We start from the raw sequence: 15,411 nt of genomic DNA on the forward strand, positions 1-15,411 counted from the left end.
ACAATTACACATCAGAAATTCACATAACCCACGGGTTCTCCAGAGGCTCGGATGAAGGAACTAAAAAAAATATTTTTGTGTTCATTTGTACATCCAAACACTGAGCAACTGCCATGCTTCGTTCGCTCGTTTGCAAGCCATGATGTCTCTCGAGGAAAAAACAATATATCGCAGTGGATCTAGATAACACAGTGTAAATTATCGTTAATAAAATCACTACTTACCGCTTGCGGGAATATAACGTTAGTTGAAATTGCCCCCTTCGTCCGTTTGAGACGCCGAGAGAAGCCTGGCTGCTTGATATTGTTCCAGGTTAGAAAAACAGTCCGTGGTGAAATGGGCAGAGCAACTATAACAACTTCGAATTAAACTGCAGCGGTATCCGATTATAGATAGATAGATAGATTATAGATAGATCTGCCATTTTCCTTATGATCCTCCTCCTGCTTGTTCTCTTACGAGAGGTTCTCTCGTATTGCGTAAGTAGCTTACGCTTCGGGAAAGTTCTCTTTCTTCGAGATCTGAAGCCAAAAAATTATCCTTAATTTTGCATTTATTGTCAACGCAGTGCAGCAGCAGGCAGACCAAAGCAAGCTGTATCAGCGTGCTCATTGGCTGCCAGGCGGCAACTGCTTAAGCCTATCAGTGAGCCCGGTGTGACTCACTGATCTCGCTTCGCTTCGCGCCCTCCACACCCTTCTAACCGTCAAGAAGGGTGTGGCCAGTGTGTATATATTGCAGGTTCACAGGCTGAACTCTGATTTTCTTGTCTTCAGCGAAGCTCTTCGCATCGCTGGATCTTGAGAAGCCGCCGCCGTCGAAACCAGCGACCAGCAAGCCTAGGACAGCGCCTGAGGAAGCCGGCCACCTTCGCCGCCTTCAGCCATCCGTGCCTGCTACGCTATCCGGCGACATATCCTTTTTTCTCTGCATTATTCTGTGTGTGTGTGTTCGCCCTGCGACACGCACTCTCTCTTCTAAAAGAGCGCGAGGCGTTTTTATCAAAATGCCTCGTTTCTCCTGCGGTTCATGCCGCGCCCCGCTCAGCAACGGAGACCGCCATCTCATCTGCCTGGGCCGCGATCACGCCGCCGCCGCACTCTCTACGGGCGGCTGCCCCGAGTGCGAAGAACTCTCAATGTCGACCCTGCGGGCTCGACTTGAGGTTTTTGACCAGGCTGTCGCTCCGCATGTCCCTGTCGGGCCGCGCAAGAAAAAGCGCCGCTCGCAGCGACCACCGGAGACCGATGCGGCGCTCAGAAGCTCGCCGGAACCTCTCCCTCGAGCTTCTCTCTCGCCCTCTCCGCCCCCCCTCCCGACCGCTCAACCGCCGGCTCTCGCCCGCGCCGCCGCCGTTTCAGGGGACGAGGCGGATGAGTCTGATGGACGCGCCGCTGACAGCTGCTCTATCCTGGCGTCTGACAGCGAGGACTGGTCCACCGCCTCCTCTACAGTACAGGATTCTGGCCGTTCTCGAGCGGGCGAGGACGCGGAGCTTTTGCGCCTCCTTACCCGGGCTGTTGACCAGTTAGGCCTTGAGTGGTCTCCTCCTAAGGAGCCAGCACCAAACAGGCTCGACGGCTGTTTTCTCCATCGCCGCCACCGATCGCCAGCTTCCAGAACCACGCCTTTCCTGCCTGAGCTCCACAGCGAGCTTTCTAAGTCGTGGATGCACCGGTTTCCGCGAGGGTCTCGTCACACGCCTCATCGACGCTCTCACAGGTTGACGGCGCCGCTGAGAAGGGGTATAATGCCATTCCCCCTGTGGAAGAGGCGGTAGCAGCGCACCTTTGCCCGCCTTCTCGTTGGCGCTCAAAGGCTGCCCTCCCGTCTAAGCCCTGCAGGACCACATCAGCCCTTGTCGGCCGCGCTTTCTCCGCCGCCGGTCAAGCTGCTTCTGTCCTTCACTCCATGGCCGTGCTGCAGATTCTCCAGGCCAATCTCCTCCGTGATATGGACGAGAAAGGTCTGGAATCTGCTTCCATTACGGATCTAAGAAGCGCGACGGACCTGTCCCTTCGCGCTACGAAATCCGCTGCCCAGGCCATCGGACGGTGCATGGCTTCTCTGACCGTTACAGAGAGGCATCTCTGGTTGACGCTCACCGACATGAGAGGGTCTGAGCGCGCGGTGTTTCTCAACGCCCCTCTCTCTCCCACCGGCCTGTTCGGCCCAGCGGTTAGCGGGATCGTTGACCGTTTTTCGGAGGTACAGAAGACTACACAGGCTATGAATCTCTTCCTGCCTCGACGCTCTAGCTCTGCTGCACGCCGTCCTCACGACCAGCCTGCGCAAAGTTCCACCCAGCGTCCAGCTCGACCTCCGTCATCGCAGCGACGACAGGGCGGCCGCCCTAGATCGCGCTCTTCCAGCCGAAACAGACCGCCTCCTCCCCGGGGACCCCGGCAGAGGATTACGGTGAAACCTGAGCCCGCTAAGACCTCCTAGCCCGAGGAAAGAAGTGACGGCTGTGTCCCGCTGCGGCCGGACCACCGTTAAAGCTTCATGTCCTGTCAGTCCCCGTTGCCACGGTTACTGCGGACACTCATTTCGCAGCCAACGAGCCGGTAATCTCACCCTCTCGCCTGCATACAACCGCCGTTCTCACGGCGACCCAGAGAAATCTCAAAAAGAGCATTATGTCTGGTTGCACGGCTCGCGCCGCATGTGTTTCAAATGCAGTGAATGTGCCCACGTTTCTGTGTTCACCCCTGCACACAAGCCCTATAAATCCCGTGTCTCTCACAGAGCCCACTCTCATAAAGCGAAGTAGAATCCGCTCGAGTGTTGAAAGTAGGTCACGTGTCCACCTCACGGTGCCCCCGTCTACTCACTGCCTGCTCTGTCACACGGCCATTCACAACCGGTCATGTTCTAAATATAAATGCTGTGCCCGCTCCCCTGCGCTCACACATACTAACGAACATTTCGCCCCTGACGCCGCCCTCGCGCGTCGCGCCTCACGCTGTATGTTCCCCGTCCAAAGCCACCGGGACACCACGTGTAAAACGGCCAGTTATCGCTGTGTGGCGGCGATCAGAGCCCGGAGGCCATCCTGCCCCTGGCTTCACACGCAGAAGCGTGGGAGGCTATCCCAGGTGCATCAGAATGGGTGCTAAACACAGTAAAACAGGGCTATACTCTGCAGTTCGCTCGCCGCCCCCTGCGCTTTCAGGCGCGTACCGAGACGAGAGTGGATGTGGAAGTAGCACATCTGCTTCGAGCAGAAATAGCGACACTTCTGTGCAAAGGGGCTATAGAACCGGTTCCCCCTTCTATGAGCGAGTCGGGCTTTTACAGCCGTTATTTCCTCGTTCCCAAGAAGGACGGAGCTCTCAGACCGATTTTGGATCTGAGATATTTGAACAAAGCTCTCATGCGAAGACCGTTCAAAATGCTCACAACCAGGCAGATCCTCGCGCAAATTCGCCCGAGGGACTGGTTTATCTCTCTCAATCTAAACGACGCATACTTTCAGATCCAGATAATACCCCGTCACAGGCCATTCTTGAGATTCGCCTTCGACGGTCAGGTATATCAATACACCGTCCTACCATTCGGCCTGTCTCTAGCACCCCGTACATTCACGAAGTGCATGGACACGGCTCTCGCTCCCCTGAGAGGTCGGGGAATGCGGATTTTGAATTATTTGGACGATTGGCTGATTCTAGCACAGTCAGAGGCCGAGCTCATCGCTCACAGAACAGTGCTCCTCAGCCACCTGGAAAGCCTGGGGCTTACGGTCAACTGGACCAAGAGCTCATTAGTGCCCAGTCGTTCAACCTCCTTTCTGGGTTTGGAACTGGACTCTGTGGCAATGACGGCCCGTCTGTCGACACAGCGCGCGCGCTGCATTCGACGCCTGGCCGCTTCCTTCCGGTCGGGCAGCACCGCTCCTCTAAAGACATTTCAGAGGATGCTGGGTTGCATGGCCTCAGCTGCAGCAGTGCTTCAGCTGGGTCTATTGCGTATGCGCCCGCTTCAACGCTGGTTGAGCCTGGGCTTCCGGCGGCATTCGAATCAGAGTGACTCAGAGCTGCGTTTCAGCACTGAAGCCCTGGTTAGCGGCCGACTGGTACCAGCGGGGAGTGACGATGGGAGCCGTCTCGCGCCGCAAAGTTATCTCGACGGACGCTTCCACCTCAGGTTGGGGCGCTCTTTTCGAGGGCAAGCCGGCATTTGGCCTGTGGTCGGACCAGGAGAAATGCCTCCACATAAATTGTTTGGAGATGATAGCGGTCGAGAACGCGCTCAAGCGCTTCCTCCCATTCATACGGGATCACCATGTGTTAGTCCGCTCGGACAACATGTCAGTGGTATCCTATGTGAACCGACAGGGCGGTGTCAGATCCAAGAGCCTGTGCAAACTGACAGAACGCCTTCTCGTGTGGGCTCACCGCTCGTTGCGCTCGCTGAGAGCCGCGCACGTGCCGGGCCACTTGAATGTGGGACCAGACAGACTGTCCAGGGACATCATTCCCCCTATTCGGCAGGGCGGAGGTCGACCTTTTTGCGTCGAAAGACAACGCTCACTGCCCGATATTTTTCTCGAAAAGCGAGGACGCGCTGTCCCAGACCTGGCCCAGCCTCCCGCTATACGCTTTTCCCCCGATCTCGATGTTACCTCAGGTTTTAACAAGGATCAGGGAAACACAGCACCCAGTGCTCCTTATAGCCCCGCGCTGGGAGAACCAGATTTGGTACCCAGAGCTGGTGAGGCTGTCGCACTCACCCCCATGGCCGATCCCGGTGAGAAAGGATCTCCTCTCTCAAGCCGGTGGGTCAATCTGGCATCCCCATCCGGAGCGGTGGTCTCTGCATGCATGGGTAATCAACGGATACCCGTTGACCTGCCAGAAGGGGTCGTGAACACGATTACGCAGTCTAGAGCTCCCTCCACGAGACGGCTCTATGCGTCTAAGTGGTCTGTGTTCTCTAAATGGTGCGCTACTAAGAGCTTTGATCCACGCACATGTGGGGTTCCGCAAGTGCTCTCCTTCCTACAGGAGCTGTTGGAAAAGGGTAGATCCCCTTCCACGCTCAAAGTGTATGTGGCGGCTATTGCAGCGTTCGCTGAGACGACGCGCAGCCGGGCAATCGGAAGGAATGAGCTTATTATCCGTTTCCTCAGAGGAGCCAGGCGGATGAATCCCCCGCGGCCCCCCTCGGTTCCTATTTGGGATCTGTCCTTGGTCCTGGAGGCCCTGAAGGCTTTTCCTTTTGAACCGCTTGAATCTGTGGATCCTAAGTACCTTTCGCTCAAAACCGTTTTTCTGATAGCTCTGTCTTCAGTAAAACGCGTGGGGGACCTGCACGCGCTATCTATTAGCCCTGCATGTCTTGAGTTCGGACCGAATGACTCTAAAGTCATTCTCAGACCGAGACACGGGTATGTTCCCAAAGCGATTGGTACCCCCTTTAGGGCACAAATCATCTCCCTCTCGGCTCTGCCAATATCCGATAACGGGGACAGTGATAACCTCCTATGCCCTGTTAGGGCGCTGAGAGTTTATATCACGCGTTCCGCCGCTTTCAGGCGGTCCGAGCAGCTCTTTGTTTCTTTTGGCGGACGCACCAAGGGTCTCGCCGCCTCGAAACAGAGCCTGTCCAGGTGGATAGTGGACGCGATTGCAGCAGCTTACGCCTCCAAACACCTGCAGTGTCCTTTGGGTGTCAGAGCCCACTCCACTAGAGGCAAGGCCTCTTCGTGGGCCTGGTCCAGCGGAATTTCTATTCACGATATTTGTATGGCGGCGGGCTGGGCCTCCCCATCTACATTCGTGAGGTTTTATAACCTGGAAGTTCCCACCCTGCAGGCTACACTGTTATCAGTATAAGTGCAGACTATGTCCAAATACTGGTTAATTTTCTGGTTGGCACCAGGGGAAGGATTCTTTTCCACAAATAGACCAGTGTTTCTGCTCTATTCCCTTTCCCTATACGTGTTTATGCACTGTGTGGGCCCGCGCTGCCGGCCACACCATTTCCACTGATGTATACAGACCGGCTATGCCACTCTATCATTTATGTGAAGTGAAGTGCTTGGTACAGGTGTTGGCCCGACCGGCCACCTGTTTCAACGTTATGTTTTTCCCCGGTCTCCCTGGGATTCATGTGTTGGATGCTCGGCGCGCACGGCGTTGACAATGGGTTCCCGAAGCGTAAGCTACTTACGCAATACGAGAGAACCTCTCGTAAGAGAACGTACTCGGTTACCTAATGTAACCTCGGTTCTCTCTAGAAGAGGGAACGAGTATTGCGTAACCTGCCGTGACGCGCCACGAGCTTTTGCGCTTCAGACTATGAAAACCAGAGTTCAGCCTGTGAGCCCGCAATATATACACACTGGCCACACCCTTCTTGACGGTTAGAAGGGTGTGGAGGGCGCGAAGCGCCCTCATTGGGTGTGACGTCACACCGGGCTCACTGATAGGCTTAAGCAGTTGCCGCCTGGCAGCCAATGAGCACACTGATACAGCTTGCTTTGGTCTGCCTGCTGCTGCACTGCGTTGACAATAAATGCAAAATTAAGGATAATTTTTTGGCTTCAGATCTCGAAGAAAGAGAACTTTCCCGAAGCGTAAGCTACTTACGCAATACTCGTTCCCTCTTCTAGAGAGAACCGAGGTTACATTAGGTAACCGAGTACGTTTCTTCACCTGCAGAACTTCCGATGATTCGGCTGCGCAGTTCCGCCTGGCACTGAGCATGGGCTGGCATATGCAAATTTTTGGAGGCGTACATATTAATGATCCCGACTGTTGCGTCACAGTCGGTGTTATGTGGAGATTCGCCTGTTTTTCAGGGGTGTTTTTCAAAAACGAGATTTAAATAAGAAAGAGAAAACTATGGTGTTTGAGACTCACTGTATGTCATGTCCATGTACTGAATTCTTATTTAACTATGCCAAGATAAATTCAATTTCACATTCTAGGGCACCTTTAAATTAATTCAGGAAATACCTGTAAAATAAGTTTTTTTTTCTTCTATAAAACATTTAAGAAAATTTGTATTAAAGGTTTTTGTACTTTATTTAAAGGTGCTGTAGGAAATCTGGGAAAATGCTAACTTTAGTCCTATAGCAGTAAAAGTGTACATCCCACTCTCCCTGCAAATCACCGTCCAAAGCCACGCCTCCTGAAAGCATGAACGCACAGAAGACAGGAGACAACGTTCCCGTATACATCATGTGTCATTCAGCGGTGAGAAAACTTTTTAGTACAGTTAGTAACAGTACTACAACTACAAAACCAAATGGAAACAAATGTTTAAAAACAGAATTAGATGCAGCAAGTTTTCTGTTTGTTATCTAGCAAAACTTGTCAGTGTGTAATAATATTTCTTGCATGACAGGGTTTCCACGATGAGAGTCTGCTTGGCTCTGATGAAGAAATTTAGATCGTAGATCCTTTGCCAGTGCCACTTGTTGTCGGTTCAGAAGGAAAGTTAGGTTGTTGCTGCTTGCCTGCTTTTCTCGCTCTGTCTGATAGCGTACGTGAACGCGCTGATGGTGTATGATGTCTGTGTGAACAGGCTGTGCTGTGTGTAGCAAACTAGGGTGGCCATACGTTTGGATTTTGGCTGGACAGTCTGGATTTTAAGCCTGTCTGGCGTCCGGCGCAGCCTCAAGCTGGACACTATTTGTCCTGCCTTTTTGGAGTTGCGCTGAATCGGCAAAAAAAAAAAAAAAAAAAAACGCTCTAGAATCTTTATTGGGGCGAAGCAGCATAGCGTCTAATGCCGTAAGATCTCTGGTCAAACAAATGATTGGCTGAAAGCGCTGTCAAATAAATATCTGATATATCATTGGTTAAAAACGTAAACAAGCCTCCACGACGTGGTGTCCACGTGCTGGCTACGTCATATCATAACGTTGACATGCCGAAACGTCAGACCTCATTTAATCCGGAATGGACAAAAGAGCACGAATCTGGCCATGATGACCCTAGAGGAGCTCCTGTCGCCTGAGCTGCTGCAGAGGGGGAACTTCTTTGAGAACTGAAATGTGTATTTATTTATTTTAACGTTCATTATTTGTTTATTTATGTATTTCTGTTATTTCCAGAAGTTCATAAATGTTATGTTTTCAAGAACTGTGCACTTTTCAAGACAGGTTCATCTCTGTGGTCAGTTTTTGAAACCGACATCACAATGTCTTGAATAAATACAAATACTGTGAACAAACACTTTTTAGCCTCTTCTGTTACAGGTCTACATCAAGATATATCGTAGATCAAATTGTCTGGCAATGAATAGCGTAGGCTATTTCAGAATCACTGTATCATGATACCATCGATATGATGGACAAAATTGTATTGTAGTTGCGAGAACACCAGAGTCCTATGCAATTATTCTTGCCTCACTAAATGCCGCAAAGTTTCCTCCTTTTGGGTGTTATGGAAATGGCCACCCTAATGCAAACACACATTGACTGACAGGGAACACATGCTATAATAGGACCGTTCTGAACGATACGATTGAACGAACATTGTATGACCATAAGGCTTCCACAGACGTCATATATAAAAATACATTTAGACCGCTTAACAGAGTGATTGCTGTCAGGATATGAGGAGACTTTCAACCAGCATAACAAAAAAGAGAATCACATATGGCACCTTTTAAACTAGAATATTTTACTTTAATTTCACAGTTTGTGTTTGTCAGTCATTTGAGTTTTATTTTCAGTAATGGGGAAGGAGATAAAATCCCTGAATAAAAGTTTGAATATGGATCTGTTCCTGTAATAACTTGAGAGATACAGTAGGTCTGAGGATGATCATTTACAGCTAGATCCACATGCACAAACAACAGCTTCTTCTGTGCTGCTTTTAAGCTGTTGAACTGCACTAGACTGTCGTAAATATTCACATACAACATTTAAATCTCACTCTTCATCAGTTCCTCACACAAAGCATCACATCCTGAAGATTTGGATTACAGCCCAGGAATAAAATACAGTGAATTTTATGACAGCATAAGTAAAATTAGGCCCCATGATAAACAAAATGTATGAAATATTGCATGATTATGCTAAATGATCACAGAAATTTTAATCAGTTCAATATTTTAAACTGTAGTATTGTTTAACATTAATATTTGAAATGCCAAGTCATAACAGATGAACGTTATCAGTTCAAATGAAGTAAATTGTAAATCAGTCAAGTCAACTGCATTGAATTGCACTTAATAGGCCCAAGCTCACAATCCTGATTTGGAGCAGATGATCACTGGATTGATCTGACACACACTCCTCACACCAACAATTGGCCCTCATGTTTGCCATGATCATGCTGTACCATCATTGCCACTCATGGCCTAACTCTGGCTGACATGCCATCGCCGACAGGAGGCCAGCAGTGCAATAGGCGCTTGCTATGTGGGATCCGCTGCCGAATCTGTTTCGCCAATATAGTATTACAGAATCAACTTGTTTGTGTTTGAGGGACTGTTTTCACCTACTACAACAGTAAAATACAACAGTTGTTGTAAATACAACAGTATGCTCCAGTGATTCCTTCAGAGTGAACACGGTGAATCTGACTGCAGTAGATGTGAAAAATATCAATAAAAGTGATGTTACTTCAGCCAGCGCACATACCTGTATTTATTTCCTGTTTTCGGTCTAAGTCCACAGTAGTCGATTGTCGAGTTCATGCGCGTGATCATAGGTAACTAAACCAATGCGCGTGAACTCGACAATCGACTACTGTGGACTTCGACCGAAAACAGGAAATAAATGCAGGTATGAGCGCTGGCTGAATTAACATCACTTTTATTCATATTTTTCACATCTACTGCAGTCAGATTCACCCGTGTTCACTCTGAAGGAATCATCTAACATGGCTGGGCACTTGTAATGACACATCAAGGATGTTAAGAGGCTAAAAGCAGGTTTAAAACTTGCCCCATTGAAGTCAACAGGGTGCAAATTTTAAAAAGAAGATAACACGGTGTAGGCAACACTGATTTTTGTCGTTGTTCTCTGTACTGACAGCACTCCAAATGTACAAAAAAATGAGCTCAATGTTAAAATTGACCGGAGTTCTCCTTTAAGTCATACAAGTCTTAATACACGGGGTTCTCTTTAATGCAGGCAAAACATATATATTTTCAATTAAACACACCGCATTTACTACAAATGAAAAGTGGATCACATTTCTTGTACTTTTTTTGTCTAAATGCAAATACGATTTGAAAACTTTCTGCACATTTCAACTCTTTGTTGTTACAGTGATGAGTTGCAACCACAGTTAGATACTGTAATAAAAAATGTCTTAAATACATTTGTCTCACTTTCTCATTTCTTATTAAACACCATTGTGGTAATTGAAGCAAAAATCTGCAAACAATGGCAGTATTAAGGGAAAAAATACTACAAAAACAAAACAAACAAACAATTATTTCTGTCTGAGGAACACATGAACACACTCACCTGATACTGTCAGTGTAACTCCATCACTGATCTCTGAGTACTGTGGGGTTTCAGTCTGAGTTCCTCTACAGCTGTACAGACCAGCATGAGACGGATCCACAGATGTGATTATATAGATCTGGTCTGTTCTTCTGCTGTGATCTTGATCTTTATACCAGCTGTACCTCCAGACTCCTGTCTCCTGTATGTCACATGTGAGAGTGACTCTCTCTCCTCTGAACACACGAACATCAGGCTTCACCTTCACTACAGGTTTGGGTCTCACTGTGAAAAGAGCAAACACACACACTTCACATGTCTGAAATTATTTCAGATCATTTGTGCAAAACTCAATGAAATTGCTTTTGTTAATTAATGTTTAACTCAAGTGACAGAACATTGTTAATTCAGGACAGAAAAAAAAAAAAAAAATTACCTTTTAATACAAAATATAAAGTTTTAATAAAAGCAAAGTATTTACCTCTCACTGTTATCTTTATTGCATTACTGAACTGTGTGTAGTATACTGTGCTGTACTGTGTGTAGTATCCTCGCTGTGCTCTACACAAGTATGTTCCTCCATCAGAGACTCTCACAGAACTGATTGTTTTAGTTCCTGCATCATCACTGGATTCCCAGTTTGAGTCTTTCCTCCAGTGAAACGTCCATCCAGTTGAGCTTCCCACGTCACAGCTGAGAGTAACTGTGTCTCCAGTGAACACTGAACTCTGGGGCTTTACAGTCACATTCGGTTTATCTGGAAGTGAACAGTGATGCAGTGTTGAGCTCATTTATAGTGTTATTGCTCATATCTTTCACTAGTCTTCTGTCTTCACTCACATTTTTTTTTTTTTTTGTACATTATACTGAGTAATTTATTTGTATTTAAAGGGACATCTTCTTTCTGCTTTTCTTGCATTGGTTTTATTTCGGTTAGCCTAACAGGTTTGATTTGCATTGAGAGATGATCTTATGGAAAGTACGCCATGCCAATCTCTAGGTATAGTGAATGTGATGATGTGGGGCTATTTTAATTCCAAAGGCCAAGGGAACTTTATCAGGATGCATAGTATCCTGGATCCATGAAATAACTGGCCTTTAAAAATAAAAATCGTCCTGCCTCTATATATAAATATATTGTAAAAGGTAAAATATCCTAATCTAAATAAAGTGCAAAAACTTTTGCGGTAATTTTCATCAAACTTCTTACAGAAAAACACTGTTATTTTACAGGTAATTCCTGAATTATTAGTAACAAACACATTCACTTTAAATCAACCAGAAATAGCATACATGAAATGTGAATTAATGTAACTATATGCCACTGCATCAGCACAGTTTAAACTTTAAACACTAACAGATCTCTCAAGATCTCAGTGTCTTCACTTATTACAATCCAGACTTTATTTCTTTCATTCTAAAGTTCTTATTGAGAATTAACAGAGGTTTAGGTGTTGATGCTTTATTGAAAATAATAAAGTTTGATGTCACCATGATGGTGATCAGAGTTTGCTTTTCTCAATTTTTAGTGAAGATATCATCATCATGTAAGCGGCCTGATTCACTGATATCACTTGAAGTCAAATCTATGAGTACTCAAATCTTTCACGACACTGCAGGAACTTCTGCGGTAGTGGCATGAGAAATAACAACTAATGACGGCTGCACGCGAAAACCTCACAACACCCTCCCCCTGTCGGCGATTGGTTGGAACACTATTTATTTTGGTTTTGAGTGATGGTGAAACCAACTGTTTTTGTGTGCAGATCTCAGAGCCTAGGCTGCCTACAGAGACGCGGCTTTTTGACGGCATGCTTATGGGGCGGGCAGCTAGCGGATCGTTAGGAAAGATTAGATGAATGTGATCATTTATGTTTGGGCCTGAAATCGCTGATACAACCTTTAAACAATTTAATCAGAAGTTAATTAGACTCTGGTATCAGTGAATCACTACATGATGACTTTACCATCACTAAAAAGTGACCAACATTATCTGATCAGAGTTTATCTGGCTTTTTATGCATAACAAACGTGAATCAGAAACACAGTTAAAACAGCCAGAGATAAATAATGTTGATAAATAATAAATAAAGAGGCAATGGTCAAGAGCCCAACTAAAGCAAATACTGGTCTGAAGCAGCCAAGTCTGTTACTTAAAGCAGCTGAGGGTTGTACTTCACCAGTACAGATTTCTTACTGCACAGCGTGGCATAGCATATCTTAGCACAGCATATCTTAGTGTAGCATAGCGGTCAAAAAAATGTGTGCACCTTCCCTCCAGCAACACTTATCACCTGAAGGAAGGTTCCTACCTATATTCAGTAACCAGTTGCCCAAAGAGAGACCCTTACTGGACACACACTAACATAACAAATAAAGACAAAATGGCTCTTACAGTGACATCAAACTTTACTTTTATTTTCCAGTAAAACATTAACAACTAAACCTCTGTTGATTCTCAATAAGAATGTTATGAAATAAATAGTCAAACTGGATTGTAATAAGTGAAGACGCAGAGACTTGAGAGATCTGTTAGTGTTTAATGTTCTGTTGCTGCCATTTGAATTAATTCAGGAAATACTGGTAAAATAACAGTGTTTATCTATAAAACATTTAAGGGAAATTTGTTTTAAAGTTTTTTTGCACTTTATTTAAATTAGAATATTTTACTTTAATTTTAGTGTTTTTGTTTGGCCAGTCATTTGACTTTTATTTTCAGTAATGAGGAAGGAGATGAAATCCCTGAATACAAGTTTGAATTTGGATCTGTTCCTGTAATAACTTGAGAGATACAGTAGGTCTGAGGATTAAAGCTTGATCATTTACAGCTAGATCCACATGCACAAACAACAGCTTCTTCTGTGCTGCTTTTAAGCTGTTGAACTGCACTAGACTGTCGTAAATATTCACATACAACATTTAAATCTCACTCTACAACAGTTCCTCACACAAAGCATCACATCCTGAAGATTTGGATTACAGCCCAGGAATAAAATACAGTGAATTTTATGACAGCATAAGTAAAATTAGGCCCCATGATAAACAAAATGTATGAAATATTGCATGATTATGGCTAAATGATCACAGAAATTTTAATCAGTTCAATATTTTAAACTGTAGTATTGTTTAACATTAATATTTGAAATGCCAAGTTATAACAGATGAACGTTATCAGTTCAAATGAAGTAAATTGTAAATCAGTCGAGTCAACTGCATTGAATTGCACTTAATAGGCCCAAGCTCACAATCCTGATTTGGAGCAGATGATCACTGGATTGATCTGACACACACTCCTCACACCAACAATTGGCCCTCATGTTTGCCATGATCATGCTGTGCCATCATTGCCACTCATGGCCCAACTCTGGCTGACACATGCCATCGCCGACAGGAGGCCAGCAGTGCCAGCGTGAGGCCAAGATCACATGGATCACATTTCTTGTACTTTTTTTGTCTAAATGCAAATAAGATAAGATTTGAAAACTTTCTGCACATTTCAACTCTTTGTTGTTACAGTGATGAGTTGCAACCACAGTTAGATACTGTAATAAAAAAATGTCTTAAATACATTTGTCTCACTTTCCTCATTTCTTATTAAACCCCATTGTGGTAGCAAAAATCTGCAAACAAAGTATTAAATGTCCCATATTGTCAAAAATGAAATTTCCTGATAGCAGAGGTCTAGGGGCTATGTAACTACCATATAAGTTTCAAAACAGTCAGTCCACTTGCATAAAGTAGCTGTGCCTTTTCATGAGCCGTTGTGACTTCCGTAAAAATGTGATGTCAGAACTATTCAGTCACCAAACACTGTCCACTCCCTTCTTTTGCCCAACCCCAGACAACATCGTTGCTGATGGAGCAACAACAACACAGAAACATGTCGAGAAAATGCTGTTCAATCGATGGATGTGAGACCTGCACTCCCGCGGGACCCAACGCAACAGAGTGCGGCGCGGGACTAGATCTGATGGCCGAGAGCGGGCGTAAGGTAACGTACTCCTGTTTGTGCGGGTTGCGGGAGAATAAAACGATTTGCGGGACTCCTGCAAAATAGAAATATCTAAAAATAAAACATCTAAAAACAAATAAATCGTTATTCATATGTTACACAAAAACAACAAGAATAACTAAAACTAAAAAACAATTTACAGGCCAGAACGAGTTTCTATTTATAACATGTTTGCAGGGTTGAGCAATGTAGCCAATCACAGACATATGTGTTGATTTCTTGAACGCAATGGCCAATGAGATGCATTTAAGATAGAATCCACCGAGTGTTTGTTTAGTGCTGAATTCTGCTGGCAAATCCTCTGATTATAACAAACAAAGTGTAAACATTATGAAATATTTATTGTGCAGTCAGCTTCATTGATGAAAATGGAGCTTTGTGAGATTGCGATGAACTGAGATCAGCTTTTTAGGAATTATTAAGGGAGCGCACTTTGCGCTATTTCTGTCATGCCAAACCATGCACGCAGTAGCCTATGCTTGCTTTTATGTTAAATTTACAGTGGTTTGTGAATGTTTATGCTTTAATAACAAATAATTTCTCACCATCATTACAGGTGTTTTATACTTTACTTGTGAGCATCAGCATCACCAAGCCGGCTACAGCAAACATGACCCTACAACCTGTGGTTGGCCTGGCCGTGCGTCACTCAGAAAACAACAGGCCAATCAGAAGAGAGGCTAATGAATATTAAGTAGATAGGCCAAAATCGACCTGTTCTGGCAGAGCTCCTGAGAAAGGAGCTGTAAAAATATATTGAGATGGTTTTTGGTACTTATACAGCAAATATATAATTTTAAGGACATCAAAACCTAAAATAAAACTTCAGAAAGGTGTACAATATGGGACCTTTAAAGGGAATGGAAGATGAGACTCTGATTGGTTTATTGCACTTAAAGCCCAAAACACACCCATTACTCATTAAGAGAATAGGGACGACACTTTTAGACCATGTGCTGGGTGTTAAACTAGCAAAAATGGATTC

The 15,411-nt window shown here is 45.5% G+C and overlaps 1 protein-coding gene across 1 annotated transcript in view; it reads right to left on the reverse strand.

Annotated features, from left to right (window-relative positions):
• Positions 1–15,411, reverse strand: part of LOC311080143 (obscurin-like) — a 395,902-nt gene that overhangs the window by 276,001 nt on the left and 104,490 nt on the right. Inside the window, exons 11-12 of the mRNA XM_084109914.1 lie at positions 10,896–11,171; positions 10,436–10,699 (exon numbers count right to left, since the gene is read on the reverse strand). Coding sequence (XP_083966040.1) covers positions 10,436–10,699; positions 10,896–11,171 — 540 coding nt within the window. The remainder of the gene's footprint in view (positions 1–10,435; positions 10,700–10,895; positions 11,172–15,411) is intronic.

Source organism: Abramis brama (assembly GCF_963993115.1).
Source record: "Abramis brama genome assembly, chromosome: 3".
Classification (NCBI taxonomy): Eukaryota; Metazoa; Chordata; class Actinopteri; order Cypriniformes; family Leuciscidae; genus Abramis; species Abramis brama.